This window comes from Heloderma suspectum, chromosome 4 (assembly GCF_057233095.1).
Source record: "Heloderma suspectum isolate Gila_16-S chromosome 4, 16-S_ref, whole genome shotgun sequence".
In the NCBI taxonomy this organism is placed as follows: Eukaryota; Metazoa; Chordata; class Lepidosauria; order Squamata; family Helodermatidae; genus Heloderma; species Heloderma suspectum.
The window spans coordinates 45,874,996-45,899,857 of NC_139461.1; the positions used below are offsets into that span (position 1 = coordinate 45,874,996).

At 42.7% G+C, this 24,862-nt stretch overlaps 1 protein-coding gene across 2 annotated transcripts in view; it reads right to left on the reverse strand.

Moving 5' to 3' along the window:
- The window catches only part of SLC26A7 (solute carrier family 26 member 7), a 139,625-nt gene that overhangs the window by 19,409 nt on the left and 95,354 nt on the right, over positions 1-24,862 (reverse strand). For both annotated transcript variants that reach the window (XM_084848013.1, XM_084848014.1), the window contains 5 exons: positions 17,514-17,591; positions 14,859-14,954; positions 8,551-8,657; positions 7,185-7,251; positions 6,496-6,636 (listed from right to left, as the gene is read on the reverse strand). In XM_084848013.1, coding sequence (XP_084704139.1) covers positions 6,496-6,636; positions 7,185-7,251; positions 8,551-8,657; positions 14,859-14,954; positions 17,514-17,591 — 489 coding nt within the window. The remainder of the gene's footprint in view (positions 1-6,495; positions 6,637-7,184; positions 7,252-8,550; positions 8,658-14,858; positions 14,955-17,513; positions 17,592-24,862) is intronic.

Genomic DNA, 24,862 nt, shown 5'->3' on the forward strand with positions numbered 1-24,862 from the left:
TAGCAGCACTCCTGGTGTCCCAATAGCTCAGAATTGCTTTCTCTAATCACATTTAAAACTGGCTTTTTTTCAAGTCTTTTGACCAAGACCCCACATTCAGGCTGGGTAACTCAGTTTCACTGCCTCTTCCAACCTGCAGGTGAGTGTGGGCTAGTCCACAAAATGGCTGAATTGATCCACTGCCTTGATCATCTGTCGATGAGCCTTCATGATTAGTGACCATGTCAGGCCCAAGCTAAAGGGAGGCTTTAAATACCAAGACAAGAGAACCTAAATGAATACCCTTTGGTGCTTTATTTATGCTGTTAGGTGCCTGCCTCCTTCTTCTGAGACAAGCCAATAGCTCATTGCTAATCTTTATTGGCAGGAGTAAGGCCCAAATGCTGTAAGTTTACTAGTAACTGCTGTTTACTACCTTGTTTAAGGAACACATACATCCTTTGACTCTAGGTATGTGTCATGGATTTGCCACAAAAGGTTGGTGGCACAGTTCTCAATGTGCTCAAGATTATTGCTGAAGAAAGTGACTATCCCCACCCCCCACCCCCAGCAAAATCTGTCTTGTTGTGGAGCTGCAAGCCCCAGGCAATTAACCATGTTGAATAAAAGGTAATTAGGAATCCATAGGATTAAATAAATAATAAGGCAACTGATACCAATAGAGAAGACACAAGCAAGTTCACAGTGAATTCTGGGTAACTGGCATAAAAAATGATGGTCTAGTTGACCTGGATGATTTCCAAACAGAAAATGTTGAGTTAAAGCTCTATCACTTGGGCCAAAAAGTTATTTGAGTAATGAACAGCTGTGAGATTGTATTATTCCAGGTCAAAAGTGTACTTAAAAGTCTTTGCTTATCAATTAATTAGCAAAAATACTGTGTAAGGTATACACATGAAAAAGCTTTATATACTAATGTCTACAAAATGTATAGACTTATGTTTAATTAGCAAATTTTGGGTAAGGAGTTACCTTCTCAAAGGTATAATTCAAAATTGATCTTATCTAGCCTAAAAGGTGTACATGTCAGCCTTTTTATATGTTCTATTTTTTTAGGAATGTTTAATAACAATGAAGTAATTAAAATTGTCCCCTTCATGGATCACTGCCTTGTTGTGGCGAAGGGGCTTGCGTAACTCAGTGAAGCCATAAGCTATGCCGTGCAGGGCCACCCAAGACGGACAGGTCATGGCAGAGAGTTCTGACAAAATGTGGTCCACTGGAGAAGGAAATGGCAACCCACTCCAGTATTCTTGCCAAGAAAACCCCATGGAACGTATCACAAGGCTAAAAGAGATGACGCCGGAAGATGAGCCCCTCAGGTCGGAAGGTGTCCAATATGCTACTGGGGAAGAGCAGAGGGTATTTCCAAGTAGCGCCAGAAAGAGTGAAGCGGCTGGGCCAAACCCGAAAGGACACTCAGCTGTGGATGTGTCTGGTGGTGAAAAGAAAATCCGATGCTGTAAAGAACAATATTGTTTAGGAACCTGGAATGTCAGATCAATGAATCAAGGTAAGCTGGAGGTGGTCAAACATGAGATGGCAAGATTGAACATCGACATCTTGGGAATCAGCGAACTAAAATGGACAGGCATGGGCGAATTTAATTCAGGTGACCATCATATCTACTATTGTGGGCAAGAATCCCTTAGAAGAAATGGAGTAGCACTCATAGTCAACAAAAGGGTGGGAAAAGCAGTACTGGGGTACAATCTTAAAAATGATAGAATGATCTCAGTACGAATCCAAGGCAAACCATTCAGCATCACAGTAATTCAAGTCTATGCCCCAACCACTGAGGCCGAAGAAGCTGAGGTTGATCGGTTCTATGAAGACCTACAACACCTTCTAGAACTAACACCAAAAAAAGATGTCCTCTTCATCATAGGGGATTGGAATGCTAAAGTAGGAAGTCAAGAAATCACCGGGATAACAGGCAGGCATGGCCTTGGTGTACAAAATGAAGCAGGACAAAAGCTAATAGAGTTTTGCCAAGAGAACATGCTGATCATAGCAAACACTCTTTTCCAACAGCACAAGAGGCGACTCTACACATGGACGTCACCAGATGGTCAATATCGAAATCAGATTGATTATGTCCTTTGCAGCCAAAGATGGAGAAGCTCCATACAGTCAGTAAAAACAAGACCTGGAGCTGACTGTGGCTCAGATCATGAGCTGCTTCTTGCAAAATTTCGGCTTAAATTGAAGAACGTCGGGAAAACCACTGAACCGTTCAGGTATGACCTAAATCATATCCCTGATGAATATACAGTGGAGGTGAGGAATAGATTTCAGGGATTAGACCTGATAGACAGAGTGCTTGAGGAACTATGGACGGAGGTCCGTAACATTGTTCAGGAGGCAGCAACGAAATCCATCCCAAAGAAAAAGAAATGCAAGAAAGCAAAGTGGCTGTCTGATGAGGCTTTACAAGTAGCTCACGAAAGAAGGGAAGCGAAAAGCAAGGGAGAAAGGGGAAGATATACCCAACTGAATGCAGAGTTCCAGAGAATAGCAAGGAGAGACAAGAAGGCCTTCTTAAATGAACAATGCAAAGAAATCGAGGAAAACAACAGAATGGGAAAGACTAGAGATCTCTTCAAGAAAATTGGAGATCTCAAGGGAACGTTTTGTGCAAAGACGGGCATGATAAAGGACAAAGAAGGCAGGGACCTAACAGAAGCAGATGAGATTAAGAAGAGGTGGCAAGAATACACAGAAGAACTATACAGGAAAGATCTGAATGTCCCTGATAGCCATGATAGTGCAGTCACTGAACTTGAGCCGGACATCCTCGAGAGTGAAGTCAAGTGGGCCTTAGGAAGCATTAGTAACAACAAAGCTAGCGGAGATGACAGTATTCCAGCCGAGCTATTTAAAATCCTAAAAGATGATGCTGTTAAAGTGCTGCATTCAATATGCCAACAAATCTGGAACACTCAACAGTGGCCACAAGACTGGAAAAGGTCAGTTTACATTCCAATTCCAAAGAAGGGCAACGCCAAAGAGTGTTCAAACTACCGCACAATTGCGCTCATTTCACATGCCAGCAAGGTGATGCTCAAAATCCTACAAGCTAGGCTTCAGCAGTATGCGAACCGAGAACTACCAGAAGTACAAGCTGGGTTTAGAAGAGGCAGAGGAACTAGAGATCAAATCGCCAACATTCGCTGCATCATGAAGAAAGCAAGAGAATTCCAGAAAAACGTCTATTTCTGCTTCATTGACTACGCTAAAGCCTTTGATTGTGTGGATCACAACAAACTGTGGCAAATTCTTAAAGTGATGGGAGTACCAGACCACCTTACCTGTCTCCTGAGAAACCTGTACGAGGGTCAAGAAGCAACAGTAAGAACCAGACATGGAACAACCGATTGGTTCAAAATTGGGAAAGGAGTACGACAAGGCTGCATATTGTCACCCTGCTTATTTAACTTATATGCAGAGTACATCATGAGAAATGCCGGGTTGGATGAATCAGAGGTCGGAATTAAGATTGCTGGGAGAATTATCAACAACCTCCGATATGCAGACGATACCACCCTAATGGCAGAAAGCGAAGAGGATCTCAAGAGCCTCTTGTTGAGGGTGAAAGAGGAGAGTGCAAAAGCTGGTTTGAAACTCAACATTAAAAAAACTAAGATCATGGCATCTGGCCCCATCACTTCCTGGCATATAGAAGGGGAAGAAATGGAAGCAGTGACAGATTTTACTTTCTTGGGCTCCAAGATCACCGCAGACGGTGACTGTAGCCCTGAAATTAAAAGACGCTTGCTCCTTGGGAGGAAAGCTATGGCCAACCTAGACAGCATAGTAAGAAGCAGAGACATCACCTTGCCGACAAAGGTCCGTCTAATCAAAGCTATGGTTTTCCCAGTAGTAATGTATGGCTGTGAGAGCTGGACTATAAGGAAGGCTGAGCGCCGAAGAATTGATGCTTTCGAACTGTGGTGCTGGAGAAGACTCTTACGAGTCCCCTGGACTGCAAGGAGGTCAAATCAGTCCATCCTAAAGGAAATCAACCCTGAGTGCTCCTTGGAAGGACAGATACTGAAGCTGAAGCTCCAATATTTTGGCCACCTAATGCGAAGAGAAAACTCCCTGGAAAAGACCCTGATGCTGGGAAAGACTGAAGGCAAAAGGAGAAGGGGACGGCAGAGGATGAGATGGCTAGATAGCATCACGGATGCAATGAATATGAACTTGAGCACGCTCCGGGAGAGAGCGCAGGACAGGAAGGCCTGGCGTGCTATGGTCCATGGGGTCACGAAGAGTCAGACACGACTGAACGACTGAACAACAACAACAACAATTAAAACTGTGAGCCCTAATTTATAGGACAGTAGATAATATTAGCTATGAGGTAATTTCTACACTAAAAAGTATAAATAGGTGCTGATTTTGGAATGAGGCAGCTTCTTCTTAGAAGCTTACCAGGCCTGTGTACCTGTCAGCTGAATAGCCTATTCAGTATTGAACAGGGAACTTGGTACTTAGAATCTTATCTTTTTAAGCTATTAGGACTAGAAGTCCTAATATGTTTTTTTTTATGCAAGTTATATTTTGATGTGATGTTACAAGTATATTTCGAATAAAAATGAAAAATGGATAAAAAAATATTTCCCTTGACTAACAGAGCAATCCTATGCCCCCTAGACAGCATCTGGGGGACAAAGGATATTTTGGATTCCTGGCTCCAAGCTGAGAGACAGGGCTCTGAGCTAGGGGCCAGGAAAATGACCTCCCCCATCCTCCTTCACCCCGTTGCAGCCAGTGTGGAGAGAACCATGCTGGCTGCTGCTACCAGCTCGCAAATGCGAGTTCATAGGGGCTTAAAGGGGCATTCCAGGTGTTAGGGGGGGGAACCGGGGATGTGGAGATACGGGGTAGCTCCAGTGGTCCACAGCCTCCTTCGCTCCCTGAAGCCTTCACTAGACAGGCAAAATCGCCGGTCTAGCCAAAATGCAGAGTGGGAGGACCTCCCACTCTGCATTGGATACTCGTAAGCCTCTGTGTTTGGAGGCTCATTCGTACCCAGGGCAGATTAGATTGGATTGCGCCCTAACTCTTGTTAGTACTAAACCAAAACTGAAACCACTTAAAACAACTACTTTGAAGTGTATCGATCAGCTATGGGTAGTTAAGTGGCAGCCAATGGCTTCCTAAATACTGGAACTGTCGTTTGAAAATTCTCAGCAGGGGCCAAATCCATAACAATGTTGGAGATCAAATCTGAGACTTCTGAATAGAAATCTGAATAGAAAGACCGCATGTTTTGCATGCAGAAGGTCCCATTTCAATCCCTGCCATCTCCAGGCTGGGATAGACCCTTGCCCGATACCCGGGGAGTCATTGCCAGTCAGTGCAGACGATGCTGCGCTAGATGTACCAAGGCTCTGATTTGGTTTACGGCGGCTTCCTGCATTCTAAAAGTGTGTTCTGTACCCAAGTCATGGCTTCTCTTCAGCCATGCAAAATGCAGTCACCGTGCTATGAATCTAGAACAGGGGTAAGCCAGAGTCAGAATGTTTATTTTATTTGACTAATAGCCATAACAATCCACCTACCCTAATCCATCATGCAATAACAGAGCGGGGGGGGGGGGGCGCTGCACGGCGCATAGGAAGCCTTGTAAAGATGCTTCCGTGGTCTCTTCCCCTCCCCATCCCTAGAAATGCCTCCTTTTCGCCCTCTCCATGCTCTGTTTCTGAGCACAGAGACGAGGAAGAACTGCACCAGCTACGAGGGGACGGGAGAGGGGAGGCCAGGATTCCAACCTCAGTTTCCAGAAACCTAAAAATCCTATGGCCCTCTGGACAGTATCTAGTGGCCATAGGTTTTCTCCCATATTTTATTATTTTTTTTTACAGTTAATTTTAACAACATTCATCATGGAAAAGAAGACTTGAAAATAAACATCACACCGATCTTATACAATTATTATATTGTTTCACTCAGTCTTTTATCCAACATATCTCAATAAAATATTATGAAATAAAACAATATAATATAATTAATAAATACAACTAAAAAAAAGTTAAAAACCAATTTGAGATTGCAGGAGGTAGTAGTTCTCTTGACAGAATTGTGTAAAGGGCGACCAACTTTCCCAGAATTTGTTCCTACAATTGCCTGATACTTTTGCTCTTAAATACAACGATAGTTTTGCCATTACTGCAAGATCCCATACTTTGTTAAACCACTCTGTCCAGTGAGGGAGTACTACGACTTTCAATTTGGGGGCAAATGATATTTGTGAAGCTGTTAACATATACAAAACAAGTTCTTTGTGTTCTTTCTTTAGAGGAGGTGATATATAATTCAGCAATATCAGTACAGGATCTAGCGGTATATCATATTTCAGGATTCTAGTCAGTATCGTAATGATCTTCCTCCAATCCTTCGTAATATGAGTGAGTGCTGTGAAATCTGGGACAAAAAATTACAGAGGAAAAGCAAACAATTATCACTCCATTACTACTCATGCCTTACCTTGTTCATATCTTCAGGTAACTGCTGTGCACTTGTGCTCTCCTTCTGGATTATTTGTAATACGTCAGTGTGAAACTTATTCGCATTCAGAAAGACTAGCGGGTTATTCACTGACACTATTTTTACCTGTTGTAAAGACTCCTTTGGAATTAAAAGGATAGTCAATTTAGAAAACACAATAATGATTTCGAAGAATCAAACACAGCATTATTTACAGTATCTGCATATCCTGGTGGTAACATGCCTCATTCACAAGCTGGGACTTCTTAGCAGACCCCACAACAAACAGAATCACCGTGAGGCCCAGATGTTTCAGCTGGCAACCTGCAGACCGCAGCAAGCTGAGAGACCCCTCATGCCCCCAGATATTTTTTTGTGCCTAAAGCATACTGCACAGTAGTATCGTGAATGCCAAGGAGACGCCATATGAATGCCTAGCAGTGCCTGGTGAGTGTGGTTCTTAGTGGGCTATATATAAGAGGAATGATGCCATCTCTCTCTCTCTCTCTCTCTCTCTCTTACCCCATAGTGTGATGAGCACAGGTAGCCTCCACTCACACACCCTGGGGAAGAGAGTTGAAATGTACACATTTCCACAAAGGGCGAATGCAGAGAGGAGAACAGGGCATTTTCCCCCAAGCTGAAATTTAGCTTTCTCTAGATATAGAGAATAGGAAAACCAAGCTTACGGAATCTGCTTCTGTTTTGAATCTGCATTCTACTTCTTTCATATGTTTCAGGCTCAGTGTCGTTGCTCTATAACAGAAGTTGAAAACAGAAAATATAACAGTCGACGCCTTGAATGTAAATGCCTAAGCAATCTTTTAGAAATTAAAGATTCTCCTTGTGGTATCTGGCTATTCCAATGTTTCAGATGCTGCACATTACTTACTGCACAGTTAAAAATTGTAAAAACTAGTATTATGTACTTAAGAATGTATTCATACTCGTCGTAGAAGTGGGTGTACTTATCTAATTTTGCTTGCTCATCATGAGAAGTGAGTATTCTCTGGCTGATTTTACATGTACAAAGTACCTGGGTTCACACAGTTGAAAGTGATCAAGTTAGTGCTGTAGCGTGCACCCTGCAGTACAGATGTATACCTCAAAAAAGGAAGGCATCTCCTCCTGGGGTACCTTCCACACACTCCAAAAGAAGAAAGCTAGTTGTGAAAACTGCACAGCTGTCACCCATTCCTCTGAGCCATATTGATGGGCTAGGAAATCAGCATGGACTGAAGATAGCCTGTATGTATGCTGTGGGAGTACAGCCTCAAAATTAGCAATGTGCAGATGTGTTAAAAAGCACTTTTTAACAAGCACTCAAATAGACAGGCTTCCATAGATTTACTAGCTTTCTCGCTATCCATGAGTGCCCCTCCACCCTCCTGCCAGATACCCAGAGTTTTCTGCACAAACCCCACTTTTGAGAGAGGGCATGCGGCCCCCAACATCCCTCCCCAGTATGAGTGTGACCCAACTATTTCAACAGGACTGCTCTAAGCATGACTAAATCTGGATCCAATCCAATGAGGAGACAGGCATTTTACCATTCCCCTGCCCACCAATTCTCCCTTACAAATGATATCCCCAGACCCTACAATAGTATTGGGTTGGCAATCCCTTGTTCCCCTTGATTCTTAAATTGGTCCTTAAGGGTGTAGTCCTATGCATGTTTAGACAGAAGACAAGTCCTACTACTCCCAGCATTCCCCAGCCAATGCTGGGGAATGCTGGTAGTTATAGGCCTTGTCTTCTGTCTAAACATGCATAGGATTGCACCTTAAATTGGTTCATAGTCAAGCATTATGCTCAGAACATCTGGACACTGTTGTTCTGTGAGAAAGGCTACAGAACTTGAACAGAGAATTATCAGCACCCTAAACAAACTACAATTCCCAGGCTTCTTGGAAGGTAAGCATGACAGCTAAACTGGCATACAACCAATTTAAGTTTGTAGTGTATATTTGCTGTAAACGGGGCAGAATTATATATTTCAAAGAAAGTAGGCAACAAAATTTTTTGCTTCCAAGAACATCTGCAGGAATGACTCACCTTGGAAAGCGGAAAACCACTATAACTATTGTGCAGACTACACCATACAGCAATCCCACATTAGCAGCAAAGCAAATTGTAAACACGTAGGTGCTGACCCATATACTCTGCAAAGAACAAAAGACAAAAAGCAATGAGCTAAACAAAATGCTCTGCTGTTTCACGATTCCTATTATCTATATAATTAACATTGTTTTTATTTTATTTATTTAGTTTATTTATTATCAGAATTTTAACTAGAAACAAAGGGATCTAAAATCCAGTGAGCAGTTTCACAAACTACAGGTTTTAAATCTGAGTAATCAGCTGATATAATAGCTGAACCCCCCAGGAGACATGTTGGCCTTCTAAACTGGCAAATGACAAGTATTAAATTATCCAGAATATTGAACCTCAGTTGAGAGCATGTGTGAGAACAAACATGCTAGCATTTTTAATGGCTAGAAAAGCACCTGGGCCTATTTGCAGTGGGCTGTGCAATGTAGGGATGCTGGAGAAATTTGAGATGGATTAAAATGAGCTCGGATTTCTAAGAATCTGACCTGCGGAATCCGCTGCAGAGTGACCCCTCAGACCATGCGGAGTCTGCGGACTTTTGGATGATTTTTTTACTTTCCCAAAATTTACGCATATAAATCTGTAGAAAAATACGTAAGTTTCTTCTGAGGAAACAATGGAGTGGGAGACAATACACTAAATGTTATGTACTGAGGTAGATTATGTAAGTACGTATGTAAATACTTACGTAAATATTTACCTAATTATTTCTGTATTTTTCCGCATGGCGGGAAAAAAAATCACATCCGTCTGTGGCCAGATGACGGAATGAAAGGTGCCTGACAATCCACAAAACACAGACGGAGCGAATTTTACACAGTCTGCACATCCCTAGTGAAATGTGGTCTCTCTTCACAACTTACACTTATTTATGGTGACAGAAGCAGAATGTTGTTCTTACCTCAGATCATGTACAGGACACCATATAGTTAGATTGGCTAAACGTGCATGTTTAGATGGAAAGAAGTACTACAAGTCCCAGCATTCCTAGCCAGCTTTGCTAAAGAGCAGTGGACTAATAAAATTTGGGAGAAATTCGTATGTATAAACTTACTCAGCAAGTGCAGCGAGCTAGGAATCCTAACTCAAAGGATGATACTGTGGCACCATGATTTCCATTTATTTCCTGTGTTGAAGCTCTTCAAATTTTTGATAAAATGCCAGCCAAGTAAAGTTGCCTATATTTTTTTCTGATTGTTACAGACATACAGACAAAGTGACATACACTCACACATGCTCCTTTTATATGTTGTATAACTTGTATTTTTACTTTCATTCAGTATTGAACTCCTACTTAGGCAGTTTTACTGTAGATGTTCCATAAGCACATTAGTTATAGAATAAGATTTATAATGAGTGAATTCCCTTGTCTCTGTAGTGATTTTGATTTATTATTATGTATATTCTTCTTTTTGTTGTGTTTCTTTTGTTAACTTTATTTTGAAATAAAATAAAACCAGTTGGTTACCCACGAACACAGTTCGTGGAGAAAAATCAAATCTAATGGAAGGTTAACCAACTGTGTTTATTGAAACAATCAGAGCATTGCATCTTTTATCTTTACAAAACATCCGTAAAAATATAATCTTTCCATTTTTGCATTTGTTTAGAAAGTTTCAACTGCTTCTTGTTTTAATGTTACCGAATTTCATACCCTTGCTTATTATTTCTAAGCACAGTGAGATGTCCCTCCTAAAAACCCACAATTTAAACTGTAAAGTGAGGAGAGGAGGAGGAGGAACAATGAGTAAAAATTTAAACCCAAACCAGCAAAAAGGTATTATTTATGTATAGGAACAAAACAGAAGCTGGATGAACTGATGAAAAAGGCCTGGTTCATCTCTAGCATATTAGGTAGTAAGGAAGCCAAAATGATAGAGAATTATCGTCGGAGGACTAATTGGTACCTGGCTGAAGCAATTTGATTGTTTCAAGACTCTTCCAGAGTGAATGTGTTCCTACATAAATCATACCAGAATTCACATCCCTCAGAATGAATGAGCCAAATTGAAATTACAATCTCATCTGAAATGAAGTGATTTCTTTGTAAGAGCACTGAAGCGTACAGCCTGAGGAAAACTGCTGCCTCAGCACTTGCTTTTGAAAACAATGACTTTGAATTCCAAGGAGAAGGCAAGGAGAAAAGAAAGAAAAGGGGTAGGACAAGGCTTTATACAAATCTTGAACAGCAGGAAACAAAGCCAGTAGTTTTGATGAGAACTTTGGCTTCATGCTCAGTTTTACCACCCAAACAATAAAGGTTTTTTCCCAACAATGGGAGTTATACTTCAAAACCTTCCTGGGCTACCTTGAGTGCACGCTATTCAGAAATCCTATGAGCACTCCAAGTCTATGACTAGACCTCACACGTATGGAAGCACCTATCTGGCCGTAGCACCTACTGCCCTGCTGAGTGCTGCAACCAGCCAGGGAGTCCATTCTGGCCTGCCCAGCAGTGTCTCTGTGCTGCAGAAGAGGATAAGCAAGCAGAAGGGGCAACAACAGCAGCCATGCGGCAAATCAAATCTTTTCCCCCTCCTTCTTCAACAGGTCCCTGACCAGGAAACATGGCTAGACACGATCAGGCATCTATCGCTACCAAAATCTGTATTACCACCTATCTGAGGCTGACTCATCCTTTTACAAATGGAGTGGGGGAACTGTTCCAACTGTGGAGCCCAGATTTATTAATTATTTATTTATTGCATTTATACCCCGCCTTTTTTCCTCTTGCAAGGAACCCAAGGCGGCTTACATTATCCTCCTCCTCTCCATTTTATCCTCACAACAACAACCCTGTGAGGTGGGTTGGGCTGAGAGTCTGTGACTGGCCCAAAGTCACCCAGTGAGCTTCCATGGCCGAGTGGGGACTAGAACCCGGATCTCCCAGCTCCTAGTCCAACACTCTTGCCACTACACCACACTGGCTCTCATTGCCTCCCAAGACACGTCCTGGGGCCCAGACAACATCAGGCAGTGGGCCTCTCTCTCCTGAAGCCTTTTCACCATGGCTGCCCCACCAGACATCATCAGAGTACCTTTCTCCATGCACAGAGAGGCACAAAGCCATTGCTCCATGCCTCTCTATGCATGGAGAAAGGGAATGCCTTTCCCCTGTCAGTACTAGAGAAAGGCAGCCTTTCTCTAGTGCTTACAACGGAAAACTCACTCTTATCTCTGATCACTGATTGGAGATAAGAGTGGGGTTTCCCTTGTCAGTACCATTGAAATCTTCTCTTGAGCAATGACAAGGAAAACCAGCTCTTAATTCCAATCACTGATTGAAAATAAGAGGAGAGAATGCTAGAGGAAGGCAGCCCTTCCCAGCTCTGACCATTAGGCAGGGTAGGAAGAGGAAGAAGGGAGTTGGTAGGCCAGATAAGGAACCCCCATGGACATATGCAGGAATCTCTGGATGCATGATCAGGTCATCTCAGGCTTGTAATTGGTCAGTTTGAATTTCCATCCTCTCTGTGGGAGTTCCCGCCCTCCACAGAAATACCTTGGATTGTGAAAGGTTCTTGTCCTCAAGCTGCTAAGAGACAAGAATAAACTCTTGCACACTGCGGAGTGCCAGGTGGGCCTCTTCCCTCCCTGCATCTGCAAGCTGCATTGGTGAATTATTCTTAGGATTTAAGCTCCTCATAGGTCTTACATAATTATATATTTCATTTTATTTTAAAAATCAACTAATGATTTCTGAATCTCTCTGTGCTTGATTCTTAAATAAATATACTCAACTGGAGTTGATTTAGTTCTTTTGCCTAGCCTGGAGACTGGCTTTACTGAGCCTGCCTAGACCTCTTGGTTTCAAGGAGATTAAAGGAAACTCTGGGAAAGGGATCCTTCTCCATAGTTACAGTCATAAGCGATAAGCCTGGATTCTCACGTGCTCAGGCTAAAAATTAATCATGAAAGTGGTGGCAGCGAATACCCCTAAATAGAAGGTAAAGGGTGTCTTGCAACCTGTCCTACCTTGCAAGGTTGGAAGCCATTTGTCACAGGTTGTAATATGGTTCTCCAACCATTGTAGTAAGTATTAGGGCCAATATCTACTACAGCCGGCTTCTCTACACAAAAGGGCTAATCCACAAGAGCTGCAAAATGTTTGCTTCTTTGTAATATTTGGTATGTGACAAAGAATTACATTTAACTGTTCCTTTTTCCTGTACTAGTTCTTGTTCTATTAGCTTTTGATGACTCTTCCACTCTCAGAGTCCTACGGAGTTTTAAACATTCAACCTTGAATATAACTGAAAGTACAAAACCAATATTTATTCGAGAAAGTTGCTGAGAGTGCCTTAAGGCTCCTCCTTTGGCAATGGGAGATCTTCATATCAATCATAATACAAGGCACAAACTCCTAAACTGGGCTGGCCAAAACAACCATCTCCTCACCTATCAGTCACCCTTTTAGAGTTGACTATGGCCTTCAGTCAGAACTATTTAATGTCAAGATGCCGCCCTGCACAGAGTATAGAAGTTCTGTTGATGTTCCAACCATCTTTAAAAAAAAAAAAAAAGCATAGGCAGTAACAAGGCTCAGAAAAGACATTCTGAAATATAAAAAGTTCTTTGGTACCATATTTTTAAAAAGATAACAGAGGCTGATAATAGAATTCATCTCATGTTTGTATCAATGCCACTGTTATCATCAAAACTCATTTCTACCCATCATCCAGCTGTACCATAAGAAATATCAGGTGAAGATGAAGTCTGTCTTTATATTTTGAATGCAAAAGAGGGGTATGTCTTGACCTGTAGAGACATCATCTCATATGTCATTCTGTGCAAGTGAAAAATTGAAAGGGAATTGTAGTACAATAATAATTTGACTTTTAAAACTAATAATGAATGTCCAGACACTTCCACCTGCCAAACCAATGAAAATAAACACCCTGGCCTTGGTTATTACAAGTTCACCCTTTCTGGTGTTCCTTATTTATATACATACACCACCACCACCCAAAAGTTGTCTTTATAGAATATCACCAAATGTTTTTAAGAGAGCTTTCATTCTCATTTCACTAAAAAAAAGTATCTGTAATAGAATCAGTAATTTCTGATACACTGTTAGATGGTTTGGGGATCCCTTGAAATCCCAAGTCAACATTAATTGCAGCCACATTTCTTAGAGACTAGGGAAACAACACTCAGATCCTGTTCTGCTGTATTGTATGATCGGCACTCCAGCTAATTAACAGCAACACAATTACTACTTTAACCTCTAGCAGCAAAATACATACATACATAGAGTGATTAAGGGGAAGAAGTGGTGACCACTTTGATCCATTTGGAAAAGCCTAGGGAAGTCTAGACTTCACAAAAATGCAGAGGGGAGATTTCATAGCAAAGACCTTCCTTCTTTTCTTGAAATTAATTCCTGCACAGTCTGGCCTAGGAATAGTAAAGCTTCTCAATAATCATCTCCTAATTCTGGAGAGGGATTTAGAAGTTGGCTATAGTGGTCACGCTGTTCATGTTTTACAAGAAAACATGCCTTCTTCTTATGCATCTTTGCACTTTGCTCTTTACTTTCTGTTTCACATAAGTATTTTAGGGAGCAATCCTGTACATTTTTAGACAGAAGTAAGTCCTACAACTTATAGCATTCCCCACTCAGCATAACTGGCTAGGGAATGCTAGGTGTTGTAGGACTCATTTCTGTCTAATACTCTAAGAACGCACAGGATTGCACCCTTAGAGTATTTCGTTTTGATCCAAAAAAGTCCCTGTAAATATACATCACTCCAGATGTACAACTCAATGGGTTCTGATGTGCAGGTTTCTATTCCATGCAGAAGTCATGCTGGAAAGGGAATGCTGGGAGTTGTAGGACTTTTTTCTGTCAAAACATGCATAGGACTGTGCCCTAGGAAACCTAAAGGATTTGTGAATATATAAAACTGGACAGTTCAAATCCATCCAGATCAAAGCAGGTCTGTCTTGAGAAGTGTTGCATCTTCCTAATGTTTTGAATTTTGAAGAAAATTCATCTGCATTACATAGTGTGTATTGAGACACAAAAACAGACATTTCCCAAGTGAGTTTTGCTTCAAGTGTTCCTTAACTACTGAAGAGGAAATAATGGATTCCTCATTAGACCTGAGTATTAGATCTCATCATATCTCCTTTCCTTTGGCAGCACAAAAGAAAAGATTGGGGCGGGGGGGAGAGAACGGACTCAGGAAGTTATCCCATGCATTGAAAGGCCCTTTCAGTAAAATCTCCTTAGGTTAAACTTCACTTACCCAGTCTATTTTATCCACATTCCAATACTTTTTTAAGTCACGGAACTGCACCAACATGCCCTTCAGCCCCACCACAATGACACTTGCTAGAACGCACTGGAATGAAAGAAGCATTTGTTAGAAGGTGAATTCAGTTATTTTCTCCAAATGTGTAGGGAAAATTATTTTGGCAAAAGAGTTGGCAAGTTCTCAAGCAGCCTGCAGACACTTCTCCACTACAGATATCAGTGCCTCCAAATATAAATAATGCAAAACACAAAAGATCTGCCTTTTGCAGATTCTGGCACAGGAGCAAGTATAATGAACACGACCTTTTGATGGCAACTAGAAGGATAAATCCAAACAGCCTTTGAGATATCACATGAACCCACAAAGAAGAACATGGGACAAGAACAGGCTGTGTGTGAACATCTCTTTCAATACGCCTCCTCCATCTCTGATCACTCAAATCTCATCCCTTGAGCAAAACTGTGTAATTCATATAAAAATGGATGCTATTCACCTAAAATTAATGTTTGTGTTTACATCTTCAGTCTGGCACGATAACTTCATCCTTTCTGAAGCAGAGTTCTATACATATTCATAGGCTTTCACCAACAGATGTTCATTTAATTACCTATTACCTACTGCATTAGGTAACTGCATTACTTATTCTGTATTTATCATTCTGTAGGACCAGTCTCTGGGCAGTATCCAATGCTGCTCTTGCTCTAGCCGGACCTACCACTAGTGCAATGAGGACCTGGTGGTTCCTGAGACAAGTGGAAACGCTCGTTTCCAGAATGGGGCAGATCAGCAGACCTTGCAGAATGGAACTCTGTTGACTGGTCCTGTTCCAGAAACTACCAGTTCCAGGATTTCTTCACATGGAGCTTTTATCCTGCTACTGAGATTGCTCACTCACAGAAGTCTGCGGGCCCTTGAAATGACGTTGTGATGACCTCCAGGGTGTCTCCCGCACTAAATGACCTTTATTTTGTTTTTAAATAGATCGGGAATAATGAGGTATCAAATTACCCCACTTGTGTTCCGCTTGAGTTCCCTCCGTGAAAAAGGAAAAGCCGCAAGAAGAGGAGCGAGATCAGTTAAACATATGGAGGGCTCAGATAAGGGGGAGAAGGACGGGGAAAGGGGAGAGAGGAAAGGAAGCACGTGTAAGACAAGAGTGGCACAAGTATCCAGCCTGCCATTTGTAAGAAAACAACTGCCTTGCTGCAGGATCAGACCAAAGGTAAATCTAGTCTAGCACTCCTCCTCATGAGCAGGTTCATCTCTAGTTGTTTGGCCCTAGCCTTTGATTTTGAAGGTTTACTGCCCATGATGCAAGGGTCCCATTTTTACCTATTATGGCTAACAGCAACTATTATGGCTAACATAGCCTCCATGGAAGTGTCTAGGGTTGAGGTCCTAAGCTTCACTGAATGCAAAAGATTGCACTATAAAATGCCTTCAACAGAGGCCTTTGGGATTCACAGTAGAGGTTGTAGGCATCCCTGCATCCACCTTCCCCTTCTCCTTTCCTCCTGAGAGCATCTCTACATCAGCCTAAAATCCTGCATTTAAAACAGGGCTTTCTGCTTCCCTTTTAAATGCAGGATCACAACGACTCCCTTTTTCACACGCTTCCTTTCCCCCTTCCCCTTCCCCCCTCCTTCTCCCCTGTATCCAAGTCTTCCATTATCTTTCATTGATCTCGCTCCTCTTCTTGCCGCTTTGCCGCTTTTCATGGAGAAAACTCAAGTGGAACACAGGCAGGGTCATTTGATAGCTCATTATCTGCGATCTACATAAAAACAGAACACAGGGCATTTAGTGCAGGAGATGCCCTGGAGGTTCACAACGTCATCTAAAGAGCCTGCAAACTTCTGTGAGGGAGCCATCTCAATCGCAGGATAAAAGCCCCATGTGAAGGCACCCTAAGCCTCCTTACATAGCGCCTTCGTTCCACAAAACAACTCTTTCCTTGGGCAGTATCCTATTGTGCCCATAGTCGCAGGAGGGAGCTGGACTGACTTGTCCCGATCCGGAAATGAGTGTTTCTGGGGTTACTTTACAAAGTGCTAACTCCCCATTGCACCAGCGGTGGGTCTCGCTGGTGCAACGCAATCAGTGGGAGTGCAGCAGCCCCATTGGATACTGCCCCTTATGTGGAGAGAAAGGTTGTTGTGGTTGTTGTTTCTCTCTCTCTCTCTCCCCCCCCCCCTTATAAACTGGAAGAATGGGATAAACTGTACTCTGATGCTGGTGCTAGGAGCCTGACTCCAATCCAGTGCAATAACCTGTAGCAAAATTATATACTAGGTATATAATTATAATAATAATAATAATAATAATAATAATTAATAATAATAATAATAATAATTAATAATAATAATAATAATTATAATTATATACTAGGTGCAATGGGTTCCACTGAAAACAGGCAACCCTGTTCCTGTCCAAGCAAAAGAGAAAGAAGATTTTTTTTTCCCTTTTTGTTCTTGGCACATGAGACTGGTATGTTCTGTCCCCTTCTACAAGAGCATTAATAATCACGGAATCATAATGAAAGGCGGAGCGTTGCCATTTTTATGCAATGCAAATAATTTTTTTTTTAAGAAAGAAAGAAAGAAAGAAAGAAAGAAAGAAAGAAAGAAAGAAAGAAAGAAACTGTACCATGGGCAGCCAGTATAATATTGGTCCGATTGCATAGATGACCACAAGCACCAATATGCAAGATATTAGAGAAGCCACCTAAAAACAATTGGAAAGGAAAAGAATAAATAATCACATTATTCCTATTCTAAAGCATATCTAAAACAAAATGAAACTGTTTGGTTTGTCAAAGTTGCTGAGCATAACAAAACACTGCAGTCACATAAAAATTCAAGGAGCCAGGAAAGGGGATTTTGGCTCGCCCATGTTCTGTAGATTGGAAGCATCTGAGGATAATTTAAGATTTGACCTGTGGTGGGTTATTCTTTGTCCACCAAAAAAGCAAATACATAGATGAAATACAAAAGAAAGGTCAATTTTTCATCACAGATACACACGCAGAAACTACTGATGTGCAGCTTCTGAACGGGAAAACATATGCTCTCCTGGACGGGGATAGCTTGGCCAAGGTGGTACAGGAGTTAGTACCTCAAGACTGGATTACCGCAATGCGTTCTATGTGGGGCTGCCCTTAAGGCTGCTCCAGAAGCTGGAGGTAGTGCAGAATGCAGCAGCTTGGCTATTGTCGGGAGCTGCCCCTTTTCAGCATGCAACTCCTTTGCTGAGGGAACTGCACTGGCTGCCTATTTGCTACCGGGCCAGGTTTAAGGTTCTAGTATTAGTGTACAAAGCCTTAAACTTGGGACCAGGATACCTGAGAGAGCGCCTTCTCCCTTACCAACCTGCCTGGTCACTGAAGTAATCAGAGGGCATGCTCCTGGTGGTTCCACATCTACCTATGGCCCGATTGGAGTCCACCAGGACAAGAGCCTTGAGTGTGGTGGCCACTTCCTATGGAATTCCCTGCCTTTGGAAACCAGGCAGCTGCCAACGTTGTGTTGCTTCCGGCACATTGTTATTTCAGGAAGCCTTCCTTGAGTGACCGGCCACAGTTTTATCAGAACTCTGCTTCATTTTAAAAATAGTAATTATTTTAACATGGTGTTTTTATTCTTTTTGTATTGTTCACCACTCCAGAATCTGTCTGGATGTGGAGCAGTATTCAAATGTTGTAAAACAAACAAACAAACAAAGGAAGGAAGGAAGGAAGGCACAGAGCAGTATTTATTTAAACAATGAAGTGTGCTCAGTTTGTGCTCAGATTTACGTAACAGTTGCGATCCAAAGAAATGTATGCGCATTCAAATCGCACTGAAATCAATGAGACTTAGGGTGGGGCTACATGTTGTATGCACACATCTGTGACAAAAGTCCATTAGCTGCTCTTCCTGGTGCAGGGTGGGCTAAGGGGACATGGGACAGAGACAAGCAAGGGAAGGGTTAAGCACCCCTTCCTGCTACTGCTCTCCTCCAAAGCAGCTGCTGGGCTTTTATTTATCCCACCCTTCTTCTAAGGGTTTCAAGGGGACATACACAGCTGGTTCCTCATCCCCTTTTATCCTCATAACAACCCCATGAAGCACATTAGGGTGCAAGAGTGAGCAGTGGTGTTCACAAGGGAATTGAGTTCAGTGTCTCCTGCAGCTACTGCCCCAGCAAGGTCCGTGGCCTCCAGTGGGCAAGCGGCAAGGGCTCTGCATTCCAGTGTGGCATTTGCGACGTGGCCGTACAAGGCTCCTCCAACTTTTGTCTGGCAAACTAGTCAACTGGTAGGTTTACTTGTCATCTAGTGAACCTAACAGTTGAGTCAGGATTTGAACCCAGGGCTCCCTGGTCAAAGTCTGACACTCTAGCCACTACAACATGCTAAGACCTGGCTAACACATGTTTACATATAATGTGGAGTTAGGTCTTTACAACCCAGTCTTAAACATGCTAATTCAGACATTACACCATTGATCAAGTATGCTTAGATTGGAGTCTCTATGTATATTTTACATTTCATTGATGATGCTTATCATTTTGTTTTTGCTACTCTACATGGAACTTTTTACAAACCCCTAATTTTGTCTTCAACCATCTAATCATGAAAATATATAATATGGAAGGCGCATGGCTACTATCACAAACAGCACTGCCCCCCAGGGCACAAGCAACATTTGCAGGGAGTGGGGGGAGAGAAGGGGCAATACAAACTTGTACACAAGCCCCCTCCAATTAGATGGGATGTATACTATGATCCCATCCCATACATGCAACCTCACGAGTCATGAAAGAAAAGTTTCTATTATAATTCCGAAATCTGATTTTCTACATTTCTGAAAGTATACAGTCGCCCACACTGGGGATTTTCTACCAAGCCCCAAATACTCCCCCCACCATTTTTTACTATTTTTGTTTAACATAACATCCAGCCTGGAGTAGAATCCTACAAAGCTTGCTGACTATTTTTGTAACTATGTTTGTAAATATTTTGTAATTGTTCTGATTTTTTAAATTATTCTAATGGACCAATTTGTGTCCCTCAGTTTCTTTTCATTCCTTTTGTTTAACCTCCTTATGGTTCTGTTTCCCTGATTTGCATTTACAGCCAGGCATTACAGTATGGTTTGAGTCTGTGTGTCTAGACATTTACTCACATATATTTCAGGCCTGTAAATCCTACCAGCAACTCTGGCTCTCACTGACCTTGGGATCCATGTCTCTTGATTATTAGGGTGTTTTGCCCCTCCCTCCAACTGTCCTTCTCTCTTGCCTATGCACAAGTCTGCTCTGGGACTTGAGAGCCATGTCACATATAGGCAAGCACAACTCTCTGGCTAGATCAACACTACTGCTTTATAGTGGTATTGAAATGCACTGATAACTCTTGGGGCACATTACACATTTGATATACCACTACTGTAGTGTTATTTCCTGCTTTTTATTCCACATTATCCAATATACTACAACAAATGTCACTATGTGTCCTATGAGGTATAAATGCGTAAGAGGGATATAGTGTTGCCATGATGGGATCATAATGATATGACACAACATGTAGATCTGGCCTCCCTGTTTCTCAAATGACAAGTCCTAATTTAACTGCACAAGGACACTCCCTGTTCTAGAGAAGGGCCTGGGCAAGCAATTCACTGCTCAAAATGTGGCTTGTTCTGCTCTAACCCTGCTTCTGATTGGCTCCAACAAATCTCACAACATCTGTATCAGTAATTGGTACACAGATACAGGGAAATAAGTTTCCATAAATATTCTCAAAAATGATCTACAGTTTACCCTCAGTTTTTTTTCCTCGTGGTAATAGGGTTGCCACCTGAGCTGGGGGCTCCTGGATCTCCAGACCCCAGTAAAGTGTACGGTCTGCCCTGTGCACCCCCGCCCCCGGTCTGCTTGGGTCCTCCCCCCCACTTCCTACTCTCGTGCGCAAAAGAGAATGTGTGATGAGACATTGCTCGGATTTCCCCACCAATAAAGTGAAGTGAAGGCAGGGAAACATGGAGCAAGATACCGTCACAGCATGCATTCTCTTTTACTACACAGCAGGAGGCAGAGATGGAGAAGAGATGCAGGGCTGTAGTTCCAGACTAACTGCCAACTGAGCCAGGGTTTGAGTGTGAGCAAGCAGCTATATTTTTGTTGTTGTTGTTTATTCAGCCAGTCGCTTCCGACTCTTCGTGACTTCATGGACCAGCCCACGCCAGAGCTTCCTGTCGGCCGTCGCCACCCCCAGCTCCCCCAAGGTCGAGTCCGTCACCTCCAGAATATTATCCATCCATCTTGCCCTTGGTCAGCCCCTCTGTCTTTTGCCTTCCACTTTCCCTAGCACCAGCATCTTCTCCAGGGTCTCCTGTCTTCTCATTATGTGGCTAAATTATGTGGCTATACTTTTAGAGAGTGCTAATTTAGCACTCGGACCTGATTCTTATCTGTACCACGACCTGCAGGGTTTTAAAATATACTGTGTTAGTAGATAGTTATTCTACTCCATAGCTAATCAGTTATTCTGTACAGGCCATTCTCTCCTTAGGTGGGGACAGTCGCACTCCTGCTTTGCTTTTTTGCTCTGTTTGCTTTGTGACAATCTGATGACTGGATTCAGCTTGTGAAAGCTAAAGTGATCAGCTCTGGTTGCCAAGACCGAGGACTGTTTGGTTTGCCAGTTCTTTTTAATGCACTTCAAGTTTGTGTCTAGCCTTCAAGTTTGTGAAATCACACTGCCATTATTGTTTTTCTGTTCTGCTGAACATCTCAATTATGGAGAGCTCCAGTGGTTAACCAGATGCCTTCACTTATGTTCTGAAGCTCTCACTGGCAGATACAAAAGGATCAGGGATTTTGGGGGTTTGTTTGTTTTCGTCTTCAGCGAGAGGAAGAAGACATCCTCTAGAGCAGAGGTGGCAACTTGTGGCCCTCCAGAATCTTTGGCCTACAATTCCCATGGCCTCACCATTGGCCATGTTGGCTTGGGCTGATGGAAGTTGTAGGCCAAAACATCTGGAGGGACACAAATTGCCCACCCTTGTTCTAGAGATACCACCCAAAGAGCTCACAATAACAAGGGAGTAGCCCAGGAAAAGACAACTACTACCCCCCCCCCCCGCCCCGGAAATTACCATTCCACTTCAGTAAGTCAGCAACATGGATGGCAGTCTTCTCTGCCAGTCAACAAACTGATAAAAAACATACTAGTCTTTTTAGACTCTCAGCTGTCCATGGAGGCTCCGGTGTCAGCTGTGAGCCGGACAGCACTGTACCAACTCCATCTGATATGGCAGCTGCGCCCCTACCTTCCTGTCAATCTGCTCCCATTGGTAGTACATGCTCTGGTCTCCTCTCGTCTAGACTACTGTAATGCACTGTACGTGGGGTCACCCTCGAAGACAGTTCGGAAGCTGCAGCTAGTGTAGAATGCAGCAGCTCGCCTGATTAAAGGCAGCCGCTTGCGTGATCACATCACTCCGGTGCTGAAGGAGTTGCACTGGTTACCAGTTGTTTTCTGAGCCAAATTCAAGGTGTTGGTTTTGACCTTTAAAACCCTATATGGTTCCGGACCAGCATATCTCAAGGAGCACCTCCAGCAACACCAGACAAGCTCAACAAGATTAGCCTTGGATGGCCTTCTCTCTGTCCCATCAGCCAGGACAGCTAGGCTGGTGAGGATGAGGGAGAGGGCCTCCTCTGTGGTGGCCCCCACTCTGTGGAACTCCCTGCAGGGAATTCCGCCAGGCCCCCTCTTTAATGAACTTCCACCACGCATTGAAAACTTGGTTGTTCAGACAGGTATTTGGGGCGGGTTAGGGTACTTTTAAATGATGTTTTAATGTGTAATTTTACTGTTTTAAATTGTACTGATGTACATCGCCCAGAGTGGCCGGATGACCGACCAGATGGGCAATTAAGAAAATACATACATACATACATACATACATACTGAATCATCCTGATGATCATGTCAACTTTTGGGATCAGAGGTACATAAATGCTACAACTAATCCACTAAATTAAAGCACAAGTCCCTGAGGAATTTTCAGTTGCTATCCAGGAACTTTGACTTGTTCCATAACCCCATTAGTAGATACAAAACCATTCCCAGTTATTCTGTATTAACACATTGTCAAAAACTACACATTGCTAATTCTCTTTCACAAATCACTAAGGCAAGTCATTGGTTCATACATAACAAGGCATTGCAAGTGTGTGCATGCACACACACACACTCACAATGCTTTGTTATGCATAAACAAGATCCCCCGTTTTACCACACTAAAAGTCTTCATTAGTTGAATACCCTGATTCTACTAATGAAGACTAAACGAGTCATTGTTCACACCTTCCCATGTCCACCTAAGTTCTGTCAGCGTCATTTATACATAAGAGCTCAAATAACTGCTGACTGGATTGCAGCTATGATGTTCAAACATTCTTTGGAATCTGAATCCATGGTAAACATTATTGTAGCGAAGAACTGGACCCTACATGAGACAGGATCTGGGAATCAAAATACTGAGCATGAAATGCAATTGTGAACCAGAAGATTTTTTCCCCAAACTGGCAGAACAGTACTTTGCAAGTGGTTAAATAATTATTGACTCATATCCTTTAGCATATTATACTCTGGAATTATTCTGCCTAAGGACATGTTCCTCATAACTGAATAAATTTTCTGTGGTTAGAAATCAAGTGTAAACAACAACACCAGAGTCTGAAGAAAGTGAGTGTGTCAGCCTGTACCACAACCAGAACAGAGTGAAATAAGCACACAGTTACATACAAGCACAGCGTGACGCAGGGCGATGTCTGGGTTTTTAACGGCACAGTCCTATGCACGTTTAGACAGAAAAAGAGTCCTACAATTCCCAACGTGCCCCAGCCAGCAAGTCTGTCTGAAACAATGCTCGGAGTTGTAGGACTTTTTTCTGTCTAAACATGCACAGGATTGTGCTTTAAGTTATTTATTCCAAGCACTAGCCCCATAAACCTCAGCGCTAGCAAAGAGATGTTGAAATCCAGGCTTACTGCACCACTGCAACATAGCTTCGTGCTACTGTGCCAGTAACAGTGCGAGTCACCACCAACAGAAGAGGCACGGAAAGTATAGAAATACAAAGGAGAAAGGACTAGAAAGAAATCATGAGCCATACTAAGGGAGCATTTGAATCAGTAGCTTTACAGGGACCAACCTTCTGTAAACCAGCCTTCACCAACCTGGTACCCTCCAGCTGTTTTGGAGTTCAACTCCCAGCAACCCCAGCCAACATGGCAAATGGTCAGGGAGCCTGGGTGTTCTATCTAAAACATCTAGAGAGCACCAGGTTGGGGAAGACTTCTGTAAACTATAGCTGAGAGCACAGGAAGTCAGGGTAGATACCGTTTCCTCCACAATAGCCCCTTATTTAATGGAGGAATTAGCGTAGGTGATGGAAGACAAGCACATCTATGGATTGCAGTTAGCAAGAATTGGAGTGCTTCTCTCCATGGGAGGTGGGTGACAACTGAGTGGGAAAAGCCCATGTAATTGCCCGATACATCTGATTCTGGTATATTTAGCCACACACCACATCTGGTTGGGAGCACACTAAAATAAAGCAGAATGCACACTACTGTGGGTGGGTGTCAAGGGAGAACCAGGATGGTGAGAGGAAGTGAAAACAAATCAGGTGGGTTCACTTCAGAATGCAGATGAAACAAAATTCGCAAGCATCCCTAGTAGAGAACACATGTTTTACTGTGTACAGTGAAGATCCCAGGTTCAACCACTGGCATCTCCACTAAGAGGCTCTCAGCAAGGATTGCTGGGCAAGACCTTTCACCTAAGACCCAGGAGAGCTGTTCCTACTTAGGGCAGGCTTACTGAGCTCTGTGGCCCTTTGGACTGACTCAATATAGCACACCTCATAATATATTTTCCTGATGGTATCATTCTCCCTCCCCTTCATGGATCACTGCCTTGTTGTGGCGAAGGGGCTTGC